Here is a 19,565-nt window from a genome sequence, read left to right on the forward strand (position 1 = left end):
ACTGTGTTTATTTTTGACCTTGGAAACATCTGTAAACACCACAATCCCATCTCAAGGTCCATTCATCGCTGCTCTGGAGCTCTTATCACCTCACAGGATCAAATAAATCCTATTTCCCAATGGCGCACTTTTCTAAGTGCATGAGAAGATGAGTTGTGTGAGAAAACGGATAAAAGAAGAAAAGAAAATCATGAAAAAAGCCACCAAATGGTGTTTGTGGGGAGATTTTTCTCTCGCCAGTCATCAAGCAACATCAGTTGTTCTCCATCCTCTTCTGCTCTAGTCTCAACTTGAGCTCTGAAACCAGAGCTTTATTCACTGTGTCCTGTCTTGTTATCACAGGCTTCTTCTTTGGTTTGGGGGCCACTGTTGCAGAGACTGTAGGTACAGCCCACTGCCGCTCCCCTGGGGCGTACAGAGGCGGTGGAGGCGGCGGCAGAAAAGGTGCGCATGGTGGCGGAGGTGGGGGCCAGTGTCTCTTAATGTTACTGACATTGTTATTATAGTTGACATTCTCCACAACTATCTCTGGCTCCTGCTCCTGCTCCTCTTCTTCCTCTACTCTGAATTTCTCTCCAGAAGTTTCTGGCTTCTTGAACGGATTCTTAAGAGTCCAGATGTTCTGCCTCCGCGGCCTCCTCCGGACACGGCGGTTCGGTAAGATCCGATTGGACTTTTTGTTGCGCAAGAAAGTCGCGGTGGAGATGACGACTGTGACTATGACCATGAGAACAATGATACCACCAAGCATGCCTAGGATTTGCATAGTCTTGTTTCTACCCTGCAGTAAAAATGATCCCAAAGGCCCCCCCTTGAGTTGGGTCTGTAAAAGAGCACAAGGAGAATTCACATCCAACTAAAATCACACTCTGTCACAGAGAAATTAGTGGTCCCGTGCATGTTGAAAATATAATGTGAAATTTATTTTAGATTAAACTCTGCTGTTATTAAACTATAGACCATAAAAATCGAAATAATTATTAACAAAATTTTAATATTTTACTTTTATTGAGTGATTCTTTTTAGATTTTGTCAAGACAAGATCAGAGAGGTTGACTGGGAAACCCGCAGCTGAGACCATGCAGCATGTGAGAGAGAAATATTAGTTTTCATCCAAATGAATCAAAATAAAATCTCAATAAATGTGTGGTTACAATGTGATCAGAATGTGGACTCAAAACATGAGAAAGGTTTTTATGGTTGTTTTTTTTTTTTTTTGTGATATAGTGCTCCGTACTCTTTTACAGACACAGTTTAGTGCTACAAATAAAGTCCTTTGAAAATAGCTTCAAATTCGCAGAATGAAAACAAATGTACTGCTGTGCTGATGATCTCAAGGCAAGCTTTGTTCATGGCACAGGCCTCCTTATAATCTTTCTGATCTTGCCCTGAGGTTGTACACGGGTTTTTTTCACAGAGCTCCAGTAAATAAGAGTTGAAATGAAGATAGTCAGTGAAATGGCGAAGGCGACAATGGTCAAACAAATCCCAAACACGGCCCCCGGACGCTTCCTTAGGCCCATGAAGTATGAGAAAAATCTGGATTTGATCTGAAAACATGACAATTGCATCTGTGTGAGATTCTTGAACACATCATCACATTCAATTAGTCTGTGTTATTTATCAGTGCTGCGAAAACATGCTTGTCTCTGTGTTTGTTTAATTATTTCCCAATCTATTTCCTTTTCTTATTTTGGACAAAAGCAACAAAACATTTGCTAATCCCTGAATATGACTACATGAAAACAATGTGCAAAACGTCTACAAGAATAAAACATGTTTTTTTGTTGTTGTTTTTTTTAGATAAGGCATCTTTCTCATTTGTAAAAGCTACACAGAAGACAAAGCCAGGACAGAATAGAATAAAATTATATAATGTCGCCTTACTGAGTGTGATCAACATTCCATGAGTCACTATCCCCAAAAGTCAACTGCTGCTACTCATCTAATGTGTTTGCAACTTACAGCTTCAGTGATGTCGATCTTGATGACGGCAGTGGTGCTGAAGGACGGCTGGCCTCGGTCCCGGGCCTGGACCACCAAGGACCAGGTGCAGTCTCTGTGCTTGGTGATGTTCTGAATAATGGCCATGGACTTGATGTAGGACTTGAGCACAATTTCCCCGGTGTCGGCGTCGATGTCAAAGATGTTGTTATCGGGCTCCGCTTTCATGATGGCATACTGGATGACATTGTTGGGTACTTCGGCATCATCGTCTACAGCCTGCGGGGGAGGCGTTTGGGTGAAAAGATTACGTGGTCAACAATGTCCGGTAACATTTGATCTGTAGGTCGATCACAAGAGACTGAATACCTCTATTTTCACTGGCGCACCGATCACCATGGTGGTCTCAAGGAAGTTATCGTTGAAAGAAGGTGGATGATCATTCAGGTCCAGCACAGTCACAAAGACTTCAGCAAGACTGTACTTGCCCTCTGCGTCCTCCGCCTTGACGTAGAAGTTGTACTTGGATCGCACTTCTGCATCCAGGCTTGCCCACGGCTGAGTGTAGATGATCCCTGTTTCAGGCTGGATCAGAAACCTGCAAACCATGAGGTTGGAACTTGAAACCGACTCGTGAAATCGCTCCTTTGAACTTTTGAAAGCTAAAAGACTTGTTGCAAATATAACCTGCACTGATCACAATCCGCTACGGGATCTCAGGAAGTTGGTAGTTGAAAGTTCATAATCGCTGATGATCTGAAATGAGCATTTTGCTTGATCGTGTGATGGATATTTTTGCAATCTAAGGTGTTTTTTTTTTTTTTTAACTCACTGCTGAGATTTCTTATTTATGAGAAAAAAGTTGTAGGAGTAGTAGCAGTAGTAGTGGTAGCCGAGGTGGTGGTAGTCGTAGCAAACCTATAGAGAGATGATTACTTAGGATATATAAAGAAAGCTTTTGTCTGCAAAATCAACAAGCCTTGCTTGTGGCTCATTATTTTGTTATCCTTCAAATTCCTGACTGAGTCCTAATTGTATGAAATAGTTGTTTTTTTGTGTGGGTGTGTGTGTGTGTGCTCAAAGAAGCATGAAGCCAAAACCAGAAGCCAGGGAGCTCAGTGCAGCATAAAGGCGAAAAATAAACTGGAATGGCATTTTTTAAAGTTCAAAATTCAATCAACCATGAGTCCTGGAATTTGCAGGCTTGCTGGTTGCAAAAACCTGCACAGAAACACAAATGTAAAAAGGAAAGTGCTTTTGCAATGGTAGTTACGATCTCACAAACCACAGGTATCACAGTGACTTGACAGGGTTTTTTTCTGCACACACACAAAAAAGCACGAAAAGGCCGATTTCACACGTTAACACTTGGTCTGTGATTATGTGTAAAACTGCCAATATTAACAACTTTGAATAATTTTATGGTTTCTGCATTTCAGGGTTTGTGTATGTGTTGTGAGCTTATTTTTGCTAATACCAATTTTGAAGAAAACATGTGTTTTCTTGGGGGAGATGCGTATCTTGTAAGAAATCAATCAGAAAATTAAGTCCTGTGGTTTTGAAATCTCGACAAGGGTTCAATTCACTTCTCCTCATCAAGAAGTCATATTTCCTGAAGCATGCTTATGCATTGGTCATGTCTGCTAATGCACCTTTAACATCAACGCTGAACTTTGCAGGATAAATGTAGTTTTAACTGGTTCTTTCAGATACAATGTAATTGTAACATAGGTTTCTTTCCTAAAAACAAATTAGTGAGCATAGCGAACCACCATGAAGTATGACTGTCTTACTCACTGACTTGTCCAGTTTTCTTACAGTGACTTTGTTTTGGTGTAAGACTGTCAGAGACAAATAGCAGTCTATTTTCTCTCCCAATCCTATTAGAGGCTTAATGCAGACTGAGGACGGGCAGGCAGAGATCATGACTTTCTGGTCCTGTGTCGGCTGCCTTCAAGTGTTCAACGACGCCTCGTGAACTAGTCGGAACTAAAAAAATTTAGTCATGAAGACATCAGATCGGCTTCACGCTAGCATGCAAATTTGGGGAAATAATCTGAGGTGACACAGTTTCAAAATGGTTTCAAATAAAAAACATGCACTAAGCTAAAATGCTCTAAATCTCTCTCCTCTGCTTATTTTGGAAATCCTTCTCCTCGATGCCATGCGACGTCCCATATATCCTCTAATTCATTGCAACTGAACACCAAATCTGTACCGAGAGAGCCAAAAATACTTTCCCCCCACATTTGATCAGATGAAGCAAGGGGTTACTGGAAGTCCAGAGGGATTAAACACATCCCTACTGACATACACCTGTGCTTTTGACTGTCTGCGCTACACAACAAGTCCTTAAGAGAAAAAGCAAGCTTCCAGACAAAGGAACATTTTCCAGTCAGTACTGCAGTGTCAGGATCGGATTTTCAGGGCGGAGTGTGGTGGTGCGCGCTGTGGATTCAGTGTGCGCACTCAATAAGTGAGAACAGTGGCCCCTGAGCTTGGATTTCTAGAAGGAAAACTAATAAAAAATAGAGTTGTAGAAAAAACAACTGCAAATCCTCTGGAATTTGGTATTTGCTTGGAGGCAATATATATATATCTATTTTTTTTTAGGCTTTTTCTTTCTCATATACAGTATATCTCATGAAGGGTGTGGCTTGTCTCTTTCTGCTGTTAAATCTAATCCAGCTCTGGCCTGTTGATTTAATTTACTTACTTAATAATTTACATTTTCTTTATATTTGAGGTTTGGATGCACCTTCACACGAGAGCCTTGGGCTGTTTTTCTTCATAAAAAGAGAATTTTATACAAATATTGAATACACACAGTTCAGGTCAAACAGAGGCCATGCAAGTATTTTTTTTTGGTCTGATGGAATATCCAACAATGTAAATAAATCATTACAAGAATTTAATTTGACGTGCAAAGCAAAGATGTTATCATATTTAAATTTTGTTTGAGCAGGCATTTGTTAATCTCAGTGTGTATGAAAGTCTTTGTGTTTGGGTGTTGATAAAACCTTTACCATATTTTTATCCATTATTTGCACAAGATAACCACATTAAAAATAAATGTTTCTTAGAGTTGCTATTGCAATTACTGTTTTATACTCACAGGTCAGCCCCTGATCCATATATAGAGTATTTGACTTCACCCCAGGGTCCCGAGTCGGGGTCAGTTGCCTGCAGACACACCGAAACAGCAGATTAGAGAGAAAATAAAATGTTGTGTTTGGTTTGTGGCTCTTGTATAAGACAGATAAACTCAACACAATTTCCCCAGATTATTATGCAAGTTACTACTTTGAAATGTTGTACAAATCCAGCAATGTAGTGCCATTACTTTGGGTTCAAGTCAGGCGAGCTGCCAGTTTTCTGTTATTTTGTTTTGTTTCCTTTCCAAACCGCAACATATTGACTGAATTTGCCTGTATCCTTCTCTAAAATGAAAGGGCACAGACATGGACGGTCTGCCAGTGGGTTCAGTAAACTGAATGAATCCATGCTGGACGGGAACAGGATGTTACAGGGGTCAGCTATAAAAAGACCGATTTTTGATGTCACAGGAACATCGTCATGGACATCGGCTAATCTTTCTGTCTGGTGCTGCTGGGATGCCTGTTCACTGTCTCTGTGTGTCCAAGGTCACTTGTTGACTCTTTTTTTTTTTTTTTTTATCTGATTGAAATTGCCTTGGATCAAAGCAACAAGCCTGTGTGATGTTCACGCAAGGGTGAGATTTATTAGTGAGGCTCCCCGTTGCTTTGAGCCTCCGCCGGGCTGATACGAGCTGACAAGGGCAAAAGATGACAGAGTCTGAAAATCAATCATTTTTTTCATGCCTTTCAAAGCATTCATTTTACTTCACCGCATATTTGTGTGCTGCAAATGCATGTGTAGCTGACCACTGGTGGAGCTGGAGGGGGGGGATTTCTGTGAATTTGCTGTTACACAACAAAATGAAAGTGATAGCCATCTGGCAGCTTACCTCCTCTAGCTTTTATCTACATGTTTTCACATATTATCCCAACCCCCACTGTCCAAAAAGTCCACATTTAGGGAATTAATGGCCCTCCAGAGCATTTTGTTAAGATCAGCATTCCTCTTTAGTCCTGCATGACGTACATGAGAGATGGCATGTATTTTTAGACAGGATGAAAGCTGGCTCACCGTGACTGACACTACGTTGGAGCCACCGGGGGAGTTTTCTGGAATTCTGGCAATGTAGTAGTCGGAGGAGAATTTGGGAGCGTTGTCATTAGTGTCCAAGAGATGAATTACAATGTCTGCAGTTGCGCTGAATCTCTCTGGAGTATCAATTTCGACCGCGAGCAGCTGCAGGTCAAAAAAAACAAAACATAAAAAAATAATGGCAATAAAATGTTGCTACTGTTTAAATAGTACACAGATTTGAGTTTTCATGTTATCTTTCATCTAATCTTTGTTAACATTGGCAGGAGAACAGTAAACAGAAAAATGAAGAGCAATACTTGTCTTCCTGTCCAGACCCCTCACATCCCCACTCTCTGTCCATCACTAGGCTTTCAGCATTTATATTTATGTGACATTTAACCTTGTATGTCAGGAAGTGATGTTTCTCATAGTCCATGGAAGCAGAGTCCTCAACCAAGATTGTGACTTGGGCCTCATTGAGGACAGTCTGGGGGACGACCCGCAGCATTCGACCTGGCCCAATCAATCTCAGGTTAAACTTGGCATTCGCACCCTGAAAATGTACACATACACGTTAATAAACATTTGAAAGAGTTTTGCTTCATTTTCTCAAACCCACTTGCAGTAATCTGAAACTAAGCTGCCTTTAAAATACATCCTATAATCTATGCTATATGTGGTCTGTTCAATCAACATAAAAGCTTTGTGTCCTTTTATAGTAAGATAAGGGGAAATCAATGGGACATATCAGTAGCTGCACTAATGTTCTCCCTGAAACATAATATGAATGGACAGAAATAGTCTGCCTGATGTTGTAACCGTATTATCAGGAAATACATTTGGTGGAAATCAGCCATTTGGAAGTGATTCACATAGCACAAGAAGGTAGAAACACAAAGACACTTGCATAATCTGACAAATGGCATCGTTAGGGAGTGTCGTGTAATTCGTGCTGGCTTACTTTCAAATTCATGCAATTTTATAGGGATTGGTTGTGATAATGAAAAGCTTATAGTTCATTCACAGACAGGGAAGCCGATTCCATCTCAAAAACAATGCCATGGCACAATGAATGTTGACTAAGTCAGTTATTAAATAACAATGTAATTCAGAAAATTAGTCCTATTACATAATAACATTCGTTGTTACTGCCCAGACGAGGAGGAGGGCTTGGGGACTGGGTAAGTCCACATGTCCTGGTGAGGCACAGCAGGAACAAGGGGTAGTGGTCCCCATTTTCAAAAAAGGGGACCAGAGAATGTGTCAGTTATTGGGATTTCACACTTCTCAACCTCCCTGTGAAAGTCGTGGCCCATTCCTCACCCCCTCATAGATTATCGAGGGGGCATGGGAGTTAGTCAGTCACTCTGTTTATCAGTCGGTCTACATCCCCACCCTCACCCATGGTCATGGACTTTGGGTCATGACCGAAAGAATGAAATTCCAGGCACAAGCAGCCGTAATGAGTTTTGCCGGAAGTTGCAGGGAACAAGGCTTCTTTACTGTCTATACTGTTACAGTGACACCATGCGGACGAAGCGGTCAAAAAGATGGATGGATTCATTGTTACTCCTACTGAACAAAGTCAGCTTTAAAGGACAGCCATACTTTAGAGATAAGGATTTACAAATAGTAATTTTCCATTTCCTAAAATCGATTTGAGTCCGTTTCAAGCCAATCACAGGCCCTGTAGATTAAATGTGGAAACCTTGTTGGCACTCACTTGATCAGAGTCATTGACTGTTATTTGCAGACCCCGCAGTATTTCTCCCTCTGGCGGATGCTCATACATGGTCAGCTCAAACATATTTTGAGGGCCATTCACTCCATAGAAAGTTGGTGGATTATTATTCAGATCAACCACACGAATCACCACCGTGGTCACGCCATAGTCCAGGAGGCGGCCTGTAGGACTGACCTCTGAGGCCTGCAAACAGAGCGCAAAAGTTACAACATTTACTATTTATTTTTACAATCAAAATATCACCGTCACGTATATGGTCACTATGTCTGTCCTTAATGTACTATTGGACAGAATGATTAAATGAATGAATGAGCATAAACTTACCCTGACTTTAATGTTGAATACTTCCCTCTTCAGATAAATGGGTTGAGTCAGCAGAGAGATGCAACCACTTGTTTTATTAATGCCAAACACACCATCATCACCTGGGGAAACAAATAACAGGGACACAAACGAGAACATTATTACATTATTAAACTAAATCTACAAAGTTTCCTTTTTTTTTTTTTAGATCAAAACAACTAAACTGTGAATGAACAACTCACCATCATCAAATGAGTATCGGATTGGATTCGGGTTCCCCACGTCGCCATCTTTCGCATTGACAGTGATTATTTGGGATCCCTAAAGTGAAAGAATAAAACATTATTTGTATTTTCGAACAAAGGAGTGAAAACACATGAGATATCCTGAAAATTGCACTTTAAAATTGAGGATGTGTTGGATAGCATTCATTATTTTTATGTATTTTCAATCCAAAAACATTCATTTCATATACGTTTTTAATATTCAGCCGAACAAAATTACTTTCAAATGCTTCAACATTTCAAAAACACCTTGAAATAAAAGTAGCGACTGATGACAATTGATGTGACCTATTGGTGTACAGGTATTCACAACAAACCACCAACGTCTATCCTGCACCACGTCTTCAAAGCTCCATCAAAATGTCATGTTTTTAATCAATCCCACTTGGATGAAAGTCAGGGTGTGTAATCTCCCTGTGATGAGCTACTGTGGTGACATTTGGCGATAATGATAAAGCTGAAGCAGACATGCTGCGCCTGACTGTGAAATGTCAGCAATTAAAGCTTTGTGGTGTGAATTAACTGTTTATTTGGTTTAGAGGTATTTTGGTATCATTAACAGTGCAGATATATATTTTTCTAATAAGGCAGAGCTCTTTGAAAATAACGATTTGGACACATATTTAATCTAAGAATACCTGGAGCACAATAGTCAGGAGTAATATGTTTGATCGACTTGGTGTTTTCGCACTTACTGGAACAGATATTTCATAAACATAACCGAAGTAGGGCATCCCGATGAAAGATGGCGGAGTGTCTTGTGCGTCGATCACATTGACAGTCAGAGTAGCTGAGGAGGACAGAAACTGCTCCTTGCCATTGAAGTTACCGCCACCATCCTGAAACAGACAAGTTCACTTTGAAAGACTGAATCCTGGAACTAAATGATTAATTGCATTGTAAATGTGTCAGGCTTTTCAAAAACTTAAACCAAACGTGAAATATTTGATAGTCTTTATATTTAGGCGATATAAAGTTACACCACATTAAGTCTCACTCTCTTAAGTCTCACCAACAGTGGGCGGTATCATCAAAAGCTGACCTCGGTGAAACAATCATTTTAGTAACAAATGACAAGACATTTCAGTTTAAGAATATGTTATGTTGCACCTATCAATACAACCTTAATTAATTAAAACAAATATTTTTTCTTTGTTAGCAGTTGATTGAATTTATATATATATATATATATATATATATATTTTTTTTTTTTAAAGATTACCAATGAGGACATCCACAAACTCTCTCTTGCAGTAAATACATGTTTGAGGACACAAAACAATATATTACTTTGCCACAGGGCTCTCTTAGCTGTGAAAATATTTACAAAAACTGCTATAATCAAATATTATTGATAATTATTACACACCCCAGCATGAAATGAATATTTCATGAGTTTAAATACCTTTGCGATGACAGTGACAAAGTGTGTCTTTGTTTTTTCATAATCCAGCATCTCTCCTGATTTAATACGTACGACACCGCTTTGCCTGTCAACCGTGAACAAACTGAACTGTGGATTCTGCAACAGAGGAACAAAATCATGATTACATATGGGCACACAGAGACAAATGCAACGTTACCCAAGTAAAAGCTTGTTGCTGAAACCCATACATCCCGACTCAAGCGCTTGCATGTGATTTCATGAAACGTGGTTAAATGGTTGTGTATAAATACTCAGTAGGCACATGAACTAGGACACATTATGTATATAGCTCGTCTATTTGCCCATCTGGAGTTAAAGAACCCATATGCAGACAGGCAGAGCGGGCAGGTGGAAACTGTTGTGTCCAGATGTGAGCTGTCTCACTCATCACTGTCACTGCAGGCCAGCTGTTCTTTAGTCCTAATAGCCCAAAGTGCAAACCAATGTTCCCAGCCACTCTCTGCCAAAGCAGCCGTCAAAGCCACCAATACCTGACATAAATGTAATTGTGATTTAATCCCTCGTCCTCGTAACTACACCAGCTGCACAAATACACACGACAGAACCAAAATAATGTGAACGTTAACGGCATTGCATGTGAATATTTTATAATATTTCTGTCAGATGAAAATGTGAAGTTTTTCTGACAGCTAAGCAGTACCTGGAGGTAATAAGTGACTGAGCCACCAGAGCCTGTATCTTTGTCCACGGCCTCCATTTTGTAAATGCTGCTTCCAGAGTCGGTTGTCTGAAATATGCAGCACAATCAAGGTCAATCAGGTGGGAATCAACAGAAAACTTGCATGTACAAACATTCACTATCTCAGCAGGAATATATGGTACCATCAAACAATTCAGAGAATCTGGAGAAATCCTTCTAAACAAGGAACAACTTATGTATGTATAGAAAATATAGCTTGTTGTCTATGCTCTATTAGCTATGAAACATGTGATTGTAAATCAGAAATGATAATTTCTTGTTTTCATTGACATTTTACACATTCTCCCAAGGACTTTTAACAACAGGGGTCATAAAAGTTTCTTGCATTTTGTCTCAACTTACTTCAACTACATCAATGAATGCAGGCAAGTTTCTGAATTCAGGCTTTTCATCATTTGCATCCATTACAAATATGGTGACTCTTTCAACAACCTGAAAAAAGAAGAGTGGAGGATACATCAACAAAAAACATGTCACAGATTAGCTGTAATAGGGTACAAATGAATCATTGAATAATAAGCAGGTACCTCGCTTTGACCATCTGTGATGCTGACTCGAACGTCGATTGAATCTTGTTTCTGAACAAAAATTAAAAAATAAGTTCCTATGATGGCATTTACATTTGTGATGACATTGCAGTTTTGAACTGATGAACAGGTGAAGTAACAATAAAGTAATGCATACTTTACCTCTCTGTCCAGCTTTTCTACTAATGTGATGTTTCCAGATTTGGGGTCAACCCTGAAGTACTCTCTGGACCCTGGATCGAAGTAAAGACCGTACCTCACCTCCTGACCTTCAGGGTCTGTGCCATTGAGGCAATAGATCTGAGTACCTGGAGAAAAACAGAAATACATCAGGAATTCATTCCATACACAACCTTTCAACAACAACAAAAATATATACATTTTATGTTCTCTAACATTTAGTTATAAGTTTGTCTTTATTGCATGTTTTCAGAAGGAAAACACAAAATGCCTCGTTGTTGATTGGAAACATTTTTATAAGAAATATAAACTGTATTAATTTGCTCATAACCATCCAACACAAAGCCACTTGTGGTAATGGAAGCTGTGGAAGAGGCCCAGACACAGTGAGCACAAGTTTAATGGACCTCCAGATTGATGCAAGGTGTGGCGGGACAGCTGCCGCGCGCTCACAGCCAGCAAACTGTTCCTCACTTCAACAGGTGGCAGCAGCAGACGAGCATGTCGGTGTGAGTGTGGACAACATCTGTTCATCAATCCAAGACTATTTACTGTCCCGGGGCTCTCCGAAAACTGGAGCTCCATCACCCTGTTTAGATGCTTTTAATACCGAACTTGAATGTGAGAAGTCAAACTCACCGACAGCTGTGTCCTCCGACAGGCTGAAGAGCGCCATGTTCCCATTGTGGCTGTACGGTCCATTGTCATAGAAAAAGGGGGCAAAGTCTGCTTGTGCTGAGGAGAGAGACATAAATCGATCAGGCTCAACCCTGGAATGATATCTCGCTTCAAAATTTCTTGGTATATGTATCCATCAAGATTGTCCCATATCTACTAAACTGATAATATCATTTAAACAACTTACATTGGTTATCAAAAGTAATGTGTTGTTAAAAAGAATTACATTATTTGCTGATGATACGGTCATTTTTTTGAACGGGAAGTCCATGGTCAGTATAGCTCTTGATGATATTAGTATTTTTTCAAAGGTATATGGGCTTTCCCTTATTAAGAAATGCAAATTACTTCCCATTCAGTCCTGCGCGGTTCAAGAAATCCCTTCAATTAAAGTTAAAACAGAAGTTAAATATTTGGGGATTGTGATGTCAAAAAAATGTGTTAAGATGAGAAGATAATAATATTATAATACAATCACGGGGTCGCTGGCTGTGTTCTTGGGTCAATTCTTGGAAGAGTACTTTTTATCAAAAGCAGATGGTGTTTCTAAACTCATTTATCCATGTCATTCACTTTATGTTTCAAACAATATTATTAAAAAAGCAAACTCCATTATTTTTTATTTCATCTGGAGGAATAAGACACACTATATTAAAAGATCTGAACTGGTTAAAGACTTTAAAAATGGTGGCATCAAAGCTTTATACATTGAGTCACCTGGACCCTGCATTATGTAATGTCATTAATATACTTCTGTTGTTGGGAAAATATAATTTACACTGTAATAAATGGAGGAATAAGAAGCCCTCCTTCAACTGTTGTAAAAATGAGTTCATTCTCTATTTTCTGTCTCTTAAGAAAATGTCAAGTGCTGTTTCCCAAAAATTATACAAAGATATGTCTCTTTCTCTTTTGATTTAATTTCAGTGTAAAAGCCCACATTAAGATGTTTGTGATTGTAAACCTGTATTAGTTTGTTTATGCACATTTGACTGCTTCGCCACTTGTATTTCTGTTTTGTTTGTTTGTTTGTTCTATGTTCTCTTTCTGTTCTCATTGATGATTGCATGCTTAGCCACCACTAGAGTTAGTAAATGTTCTTGTTCTATAGAAAATAAACAAATAAATAAATCGATCATGATGTGTTTAAATATTTAAAATTTTTAAAAAAGAAGCATGACATTGCAACTGTCTCAGAAACAGTCACATAAAAAGTTTAACTTGTTGTAAATTGTATGTCTAATTTTATTTGCTCTGTACCTGTATCACTGTTTTATTACTTATTATGAATATTCAAGGTTTTTCATCAGTGACCATCGTGGTTGTCTGCCATTAAAGTTGCATACACCAGATCATAGCAGAAAAATTAAGAAAGTGTTTGAAAGATACATTTTTGCTTTGGTAACAATATATCTTTGAAAAAAAGAAATCATTATTCAACTTGAAAGCATGTTGGTTTTTCTTCAAATGGTTTTCCAATAATACATGCATTTGTTAGATGAACAACAGAGCTGTGTGTGTGGGTTACACTAATGAAAAAGAAAAAAAAAAGCCAAATATTCTCGACCAAGGCCAAACAGATTACGACTCCTGGTTGAGCTTCTGGTGCCTGTGACCTGCCAGCAGTCCCGACCTTAACGCCACTGAACAGTTGTGGGATCAGTTTGGGTGAGCGGTCGCTGCCAGGGTAGCCCACACAAACCTGTTAGCTCACTTAAGAGAATCAGTAGTTGCTGGGTAGCAGGATGTACCGGGCTCTTGTGACTGTGTACTATTCATCCACATGCTAATGAGGCTAATGTTTGCTCATATGATTTGTTGGCAAATTACCTATATGTTTTTTTTTCTTTTCAATCATCTTTCTATATACCAAACAAGAGCCAATAGCCAGTTTAGATTAGGCAGAGAAGTTAGTGGTTTTTTTGTTTGTTTTTAACATATGCATGCTAAATACGTAGCTCTGCTGCTTATCCCACAGATGCATGTCCCTGACGAAAGTGACACCATTTAAAAGGAAAATAAGCTTCAAACATGGTTTAGAAGAATTGTTGCAACTAAGAAATTATTGAGTAAACAAATATGTCCCTTTTTTGTTCATGTGTGTTTATAATGGTATAAATTAGGCTGTGTAAACTGTGCTTATTCCTCCTCCTCCTGCTCTTCATCCTCCTCCTGCTCTTCATCCTCCTCCTCCTCCTCCTCCTCCTCCTCTGTCTAATAGTTTGACCGGGATTACAAGTAGGTTACATCAGCCTTCCATGAAACCTTTTCCATACATAGATCATAGATCTTTGTTGATTGGTTTGTACTACCACACAATTTAAATACAGTTTGAGTGATGCAAGGATTTACATAAAGTTTAATATAAAATGTATGTACCAAACAAATTTACATTTAAGTCCAAGTAAAAGAGCAAAACAATAAATATAAATTATAAGCAGGTAAAGCACAATGTGAACCAACTGAAAATACAAATAAATGAACTTGGAAAGATAAAACAAAAAAACAACTATCAAACAAAGAGAATCCTAAATAGGGCTTCACAGTACTCACAATCTGATCACAGCAAGATAACTCAACTGCAGACAAATAAACAGACACTTACCAAAGCAGGCACGTACAAACAGAAAAAGCGGAGGCAAATATAGTATCTTTATGTTCTTCATCCTAAAGAATGAAGTCATGGAAGCGCACCATGAAGACGGCTCCGGTGACAGTCCTGTACATGAGATTCAGCCCTGAAGGTGTGTGAGTGACTGGAAAAGGCTAAAGGCAGATGCTCACATGCTAATCCAATGAATCTTAAGTGTTACTGCAAGGCCCCTGCACACCAACAACCTCCAATCATGGAATGGCATACAAGGTTTCTTTTTGAATGTGTGGTCATATTTATTTAATGTATTATCAGTTGAAAGATTATATTATATACTGTATATATAAAAGCTTTTATGATACAAAATATGTATTTTTTAATTTATTTATTTATTTATTTATTTATTTATTTATTTATTTATTTACTTATTTATTTAGTGAACATGCCAGATACCAAAATGTATACAGTAATGCTGGTCAGTAGTCCAGCCATATTTTATACACCAGCATCTGCTATGTAATCTTAGACCATCTGTTGCATTGGGGGGAAAAAGGGGGGGGGGGGGGGGGGGGGGTGTAGTAAGAAAAAAAAACCCACTCAATTAGTTAAATGATATATATAAATATAGAAGCTTCAGACAGGGTAGAGAGTCATATGGTGGCTGAAATTAATTTGAACAATGGCGTAAATGGATATAATTTATTCAGATTTACTGATATTTAAAAAAAAAAAAGCTTTAAAAATTGATTTGGTTCACATATAAGTATAATTTTCATTGGATTGTTCATTTGTCCATTTGTGGATGTGTTGAGTATCATTGAATTTAAACTCCACTGATTACCTTAATGTCTTTCTGAGATGTTTTGAATTGTATTTTTGGCACTGAAGCTGGCTAATCTTCTTGTTCAATAATCTGATTTACCACCAAGAGGTAACCTTTTGTAAACAAATGTTATATAATGCTGACCATTGGACAAACACAGTATACTCGAGACTGATGTCTTCAAATTAACTTGTTAGTTTTTACTCATATTATCAATCAATGACATTAAACAACAAAAGGCCTGAAATGACACCATACATCACTTTGCTTTCACACATAAAAATGTGGCTAATACTGCATTTTAGGCTTTTATATATATATGTGGTTAATAGGTATTCATTAATATAATCATTTAAAATACATTTGTAAAAAAAATTAAACAATATTTAATACTATACGGTATTATATTATATTTTTTTCCATTTCCAAGAAACACTACATAGCAGATAATGTGATTGTATAGTTCCTGTGCACCATTAAAATGCTTTGCATGTAAGAGGGCTTACCAACATGAATAAACCTTTTTAACATCCATTCTCATGCTTATGTTAAATCTTTCCCATAATCTGAGCTGAATGTACAGTAGATAGCATGCTCTCAAAGTCTGTTTGAAGCAAAGTTTTAACTCAGAAAAAGAGCCGCACGGCTCTGCTGAATGAAATACCAGACTATTAATCAGTGCGCGATCAAAGATCAGTGACCTCGAACTGCTGTCAGATTTATTGCATGTGCAGGGAAACCTTTGAGTATATGTAGCCAGTATTCAGCACTAAATCAATGTGTTGCCTACTGGAGTGAAATATGCATGTCTTTTACACAGTGACCCTTCCAGCATAACGACTGGAAAAGATCACCTGTCAAGTTACGTCTGTATGTTGGAGGTTAAGGCTGTGCCTTCAGGTTTAATTCTCGTGGTACTGGCAGATGGCAGGCCTGAAGATTAACCCACTGTGCTTTAATCTACCCTCATCTTGTAATGCACAGAGCTCGTCTGTTGTGACAGACTCCCATCAGACATAAATGTAAAGCAAAATTAGCACACAGAAAGTTGCTACTGATATATAAATGCAGATGGGCAACACTGAGCTATTATGTAGGTTCATGTCGATTTTTTTTAATCCTCTGTGTTGGTGAACGTGACCTTTGTTAAAAAATAAAATTTCAACAACCATCTGATGTCTACCAATGTGCATATTCTTCAATAAAAACCTGCCACTGGAGCAAGTATGTGTCTTTCTAATGATCACTGTAGAAAATCATAGGGATAAAAGCTCACTGCTCATCTGTAGTCATCTTCTTAGTTTCTAATCCTGTGCCTTCAATTGCTGCTGCACATGCTGACCTCTTTGTTTCTGTAGAGGGCAGAGACATTAAGTTGCCCACAGGGAAATTTTAGGCCGCATGTGCATCACTTGATTTGGATTACTGTCATTGATAGACACAGCTCAGCATGCAACTGAGTTGGCCCAGCGCAAGTGTTTGGAGCAGGGCTTCAACAGAAGAGCCCTGAACCCTCTGTACTGATCTTGAAGGGGGCATCACCAGCATGAGAAGAGTAGAAGTTAGGAAGGATTGGACAACAATGAGTCTCATTTGACCGTCAAACACATCGGAAAAATGTCTACTACAATAGCAGATAGTCGCTGTTTCCTCTTCAAATTTGTTCAAACAGTGTCTTAACTGTATGCAGCTGCTGGAGTGCACATGTCTGAGGAAGAGGCTCTTAGTGTTTTTAAACATTGCAGATGCACTCAACATTTTTCCTCTTCCACCTCGCGGACACATTTTTTTGTTTTCTGATTGGGTTACGATGATTTTCTATAGTCTATATTTATTCCAGATGGATATTCTAAATAATACTATGTGTGTATGAAAGGATTTGCTGCTAACTTTATCACTCAAAATGTGGACTTAAAATGATCAATTATATTTTTTAAATATATATTTTTTTTAAAGAGATGCTATGCAATTGCTGATGCATCTAAAGTTTACATGTAATGACGATATTGGAAAATGTTTTCTGTAGCAACATGTGGGTTTGCAGTGTAATGATTACTTGATGTGACTGATGTTAACAGCACGTTTTTGGCCTTTGATCAGAAAGCGATGTTGACAGAGGGAATTAGTTTGGCTCCGGTCCTTTACATGACTCTGAAACGTGAGGGCCCATAAAACAAATCACAGGAACATGAAGGCTATCAAATGTTTGCCTCTAAGATGTGAAGAACATTTTGGATTAGAACAAAAAAGTATACCAAAGGAGTCTTACACATGCAGTCATATACATCCAATCCATCTTGTGATAATATAGATTGAACCAATATGGTTTCTGCAGTTGTTTGCAGTGCGTGCCGGTGACGCTGTCAATTGTCTTTCTGTAAAGGTTAAAACTGCATCAGACAAATGTCACAAAAATACACTGCAACCAAAACAAATCCAGTCAGTACTAGAATACAGGATTGGCCTGAAATAGAAAGGAAACGTTATTTGAAGAGTACTTGTGTCACTACAAGATCATTCACCCTGTTGGAGCACCTGTTGTCAAGATACCCAATTCAACATTGCCATTCTGGATTATTATTGATAATCTCTAGTGTAGTTTGCCAAGAGGTTCGCCTTTTAGTCCTGGTCCATTTTCAAACTAGGTCACGCCTTTAATCTCTTCATGCAGAGTATGCGGTAGGTTAACAGCCTTTTATTTTCTATAAACCTCACAGAGTGCTCATGGAGTGACAACACAGACTAATGAATCATGAAAAATGCTCAGAGCGATGACACATTGCTTCGACAAGAGTCCTGATGGACTGTGAAGACTGTAACCAGCGTTATAATGAGGGGCTAAGAAAGATGAGGCCCTAATACAATTTCAGACAAAACATTAAATCCTCAGACACTGACATAAAAAAAATAATCTCGATTTACTAAGATAAGTTCACATCGACAATAGGATATTGTCCTTATGTAGCGTTCAGTACATTCAATATACATTAAAATAATGTTTTAATGTGGTAATTAAATATGACATCTGGCTTTGGATTTCAATTGATTTTAGTAAAACAATTTTATATTTTATTATTATTATAAGTACACTGACCTATCCCATATAGTTTGAACAACAACAAAAATTATAATAATAACTGAGCTAAATTAACATTGAGAAAGTTAAAAAAGTGAGCTTTGGAACTTCCAAAGTTCAATTGCCACTGCTGACTGGTCACCACTGTGTCTGTGAGCCCTTGACCCCCAGCAGGTCCCCATAATACTGATACTGTCTCAGTTTCCAGGCCCCTCTGCATTCTTTTACACTGCTGCCCCCAAGTGGTATGAAGCTGGTGGTGACTAAGGTGTCGAAATAAAATCACTCTTGTTGGTATTGGGTTAACGTTAAGACTAACTGCACTTAAGTGACCATCAAAACCCATCGCATTGTCTGAAGTAGAAACTTAAGAAAAAGGCAGATAGGCAATCCAAGTTCATCTCAAAGATTCAAGGGTTTCAATTGAATGGATGTGTATTGTAACAGCTGTGATCGAAATCTCAATTATTTATTTAAAATGTATTTACATTTGTCTGAGTTTTGAAGGCAGTTGCTTCAAGTGCATTGCTCTTTTTCTTTTTCAAAGCATTCTTTTCTGTCATAGTTTAGTCCTGGTTTGATTTAGATTGGTTACTTTCCACATTACAAAAGCATAATTTGTGTGATGTAACAAAAACTCTCCTGAAAGCAACATGCTAAAATACTTTTACACATGCAGCTCTGATTTGTGTTCAAACATGATATCAATCACACTGAAGGGAGGCAGTAATGGTTCATAAATATCTTCATGTGATAAAATAATATAATATTTTGGGCACTGACACTTCCATAGATATTTCTGTCAAATATGCAATGCTACTGATTTTCATCCATCCATGTCTTTTCTTGCATATTCTGCACAGGGTCGCAGTGGCAATACGGAGAGCAAAGAAGTGCACACATCCCTCTGCCACCCAACCAAAGGAAGGACCCCAGAAAGATAATCTCTTCACCAGGTCCTGACATCTGGTAAAGGGTGCTCAAGGATTTCTCCCAGATGGAAATACCTGGTTGACCTCTGATGGTTGGAAACTAGAGGGCCTTCTAAGTAGTGGATTGAAACATCCTCAGTGATTCTTCTCAATGTAGAAGA

At 38.4% G+C, this 19,565-nt stretch overlaps 1 protein-coding gene across 1 annotated transcript; it reads right to left on the bottom strand.

Moving 5' to 3' along the window:
* Positions 1-253: 253 nt before the first annotated feature.
* Positions 254-14,664, bottom strand: cdhr1a (cadherin-related family member 1a; the record flags this gene model as incomplete). The annotated part of the gene is made up of 17 exons (XM_080507437.1): positions 254-823; positions 1,966-2,223; positions 2,314-2,542; positions 5,060-5,127; positions 6,115-6,279; positions 6,518-6,670; positions 7,841-8,044; positions 8,186-8,286; positions 8,407-8,485; positions 9,144-9,287; positions 9,854-9,970; positions 10,536-10,622; positions 10,938-11,027; positions 11,123-11,173; positions 11,285-11,430; positions 11,942-12,037; positions 14,586-14,664. The coding sequence occupies 17 exons, from the start codon at positions 14,662-14,664 to the stop codon at positions 254-256; spliced, it is 2,637 nt and encodes an 878-aa protein (XP_080363563.1).
* Between the last annotated feature and the right edge of the window lie 4,901 nt (positions 14,665-19,565).

The sequence above is a fragment of the Blennius ocellaris genome (genome assembly GCF_963422515.1).
Source record: "Blennius ocellaris genome assembly, chromosome: 13".
NCBI classification, from domain to species: domain Eukaryota; kingdom Metazoa; phylum Chordata; class Actinopteri; order Blenniiformes; family Blenniidae; genus Blennius; species Blennius ocellaris.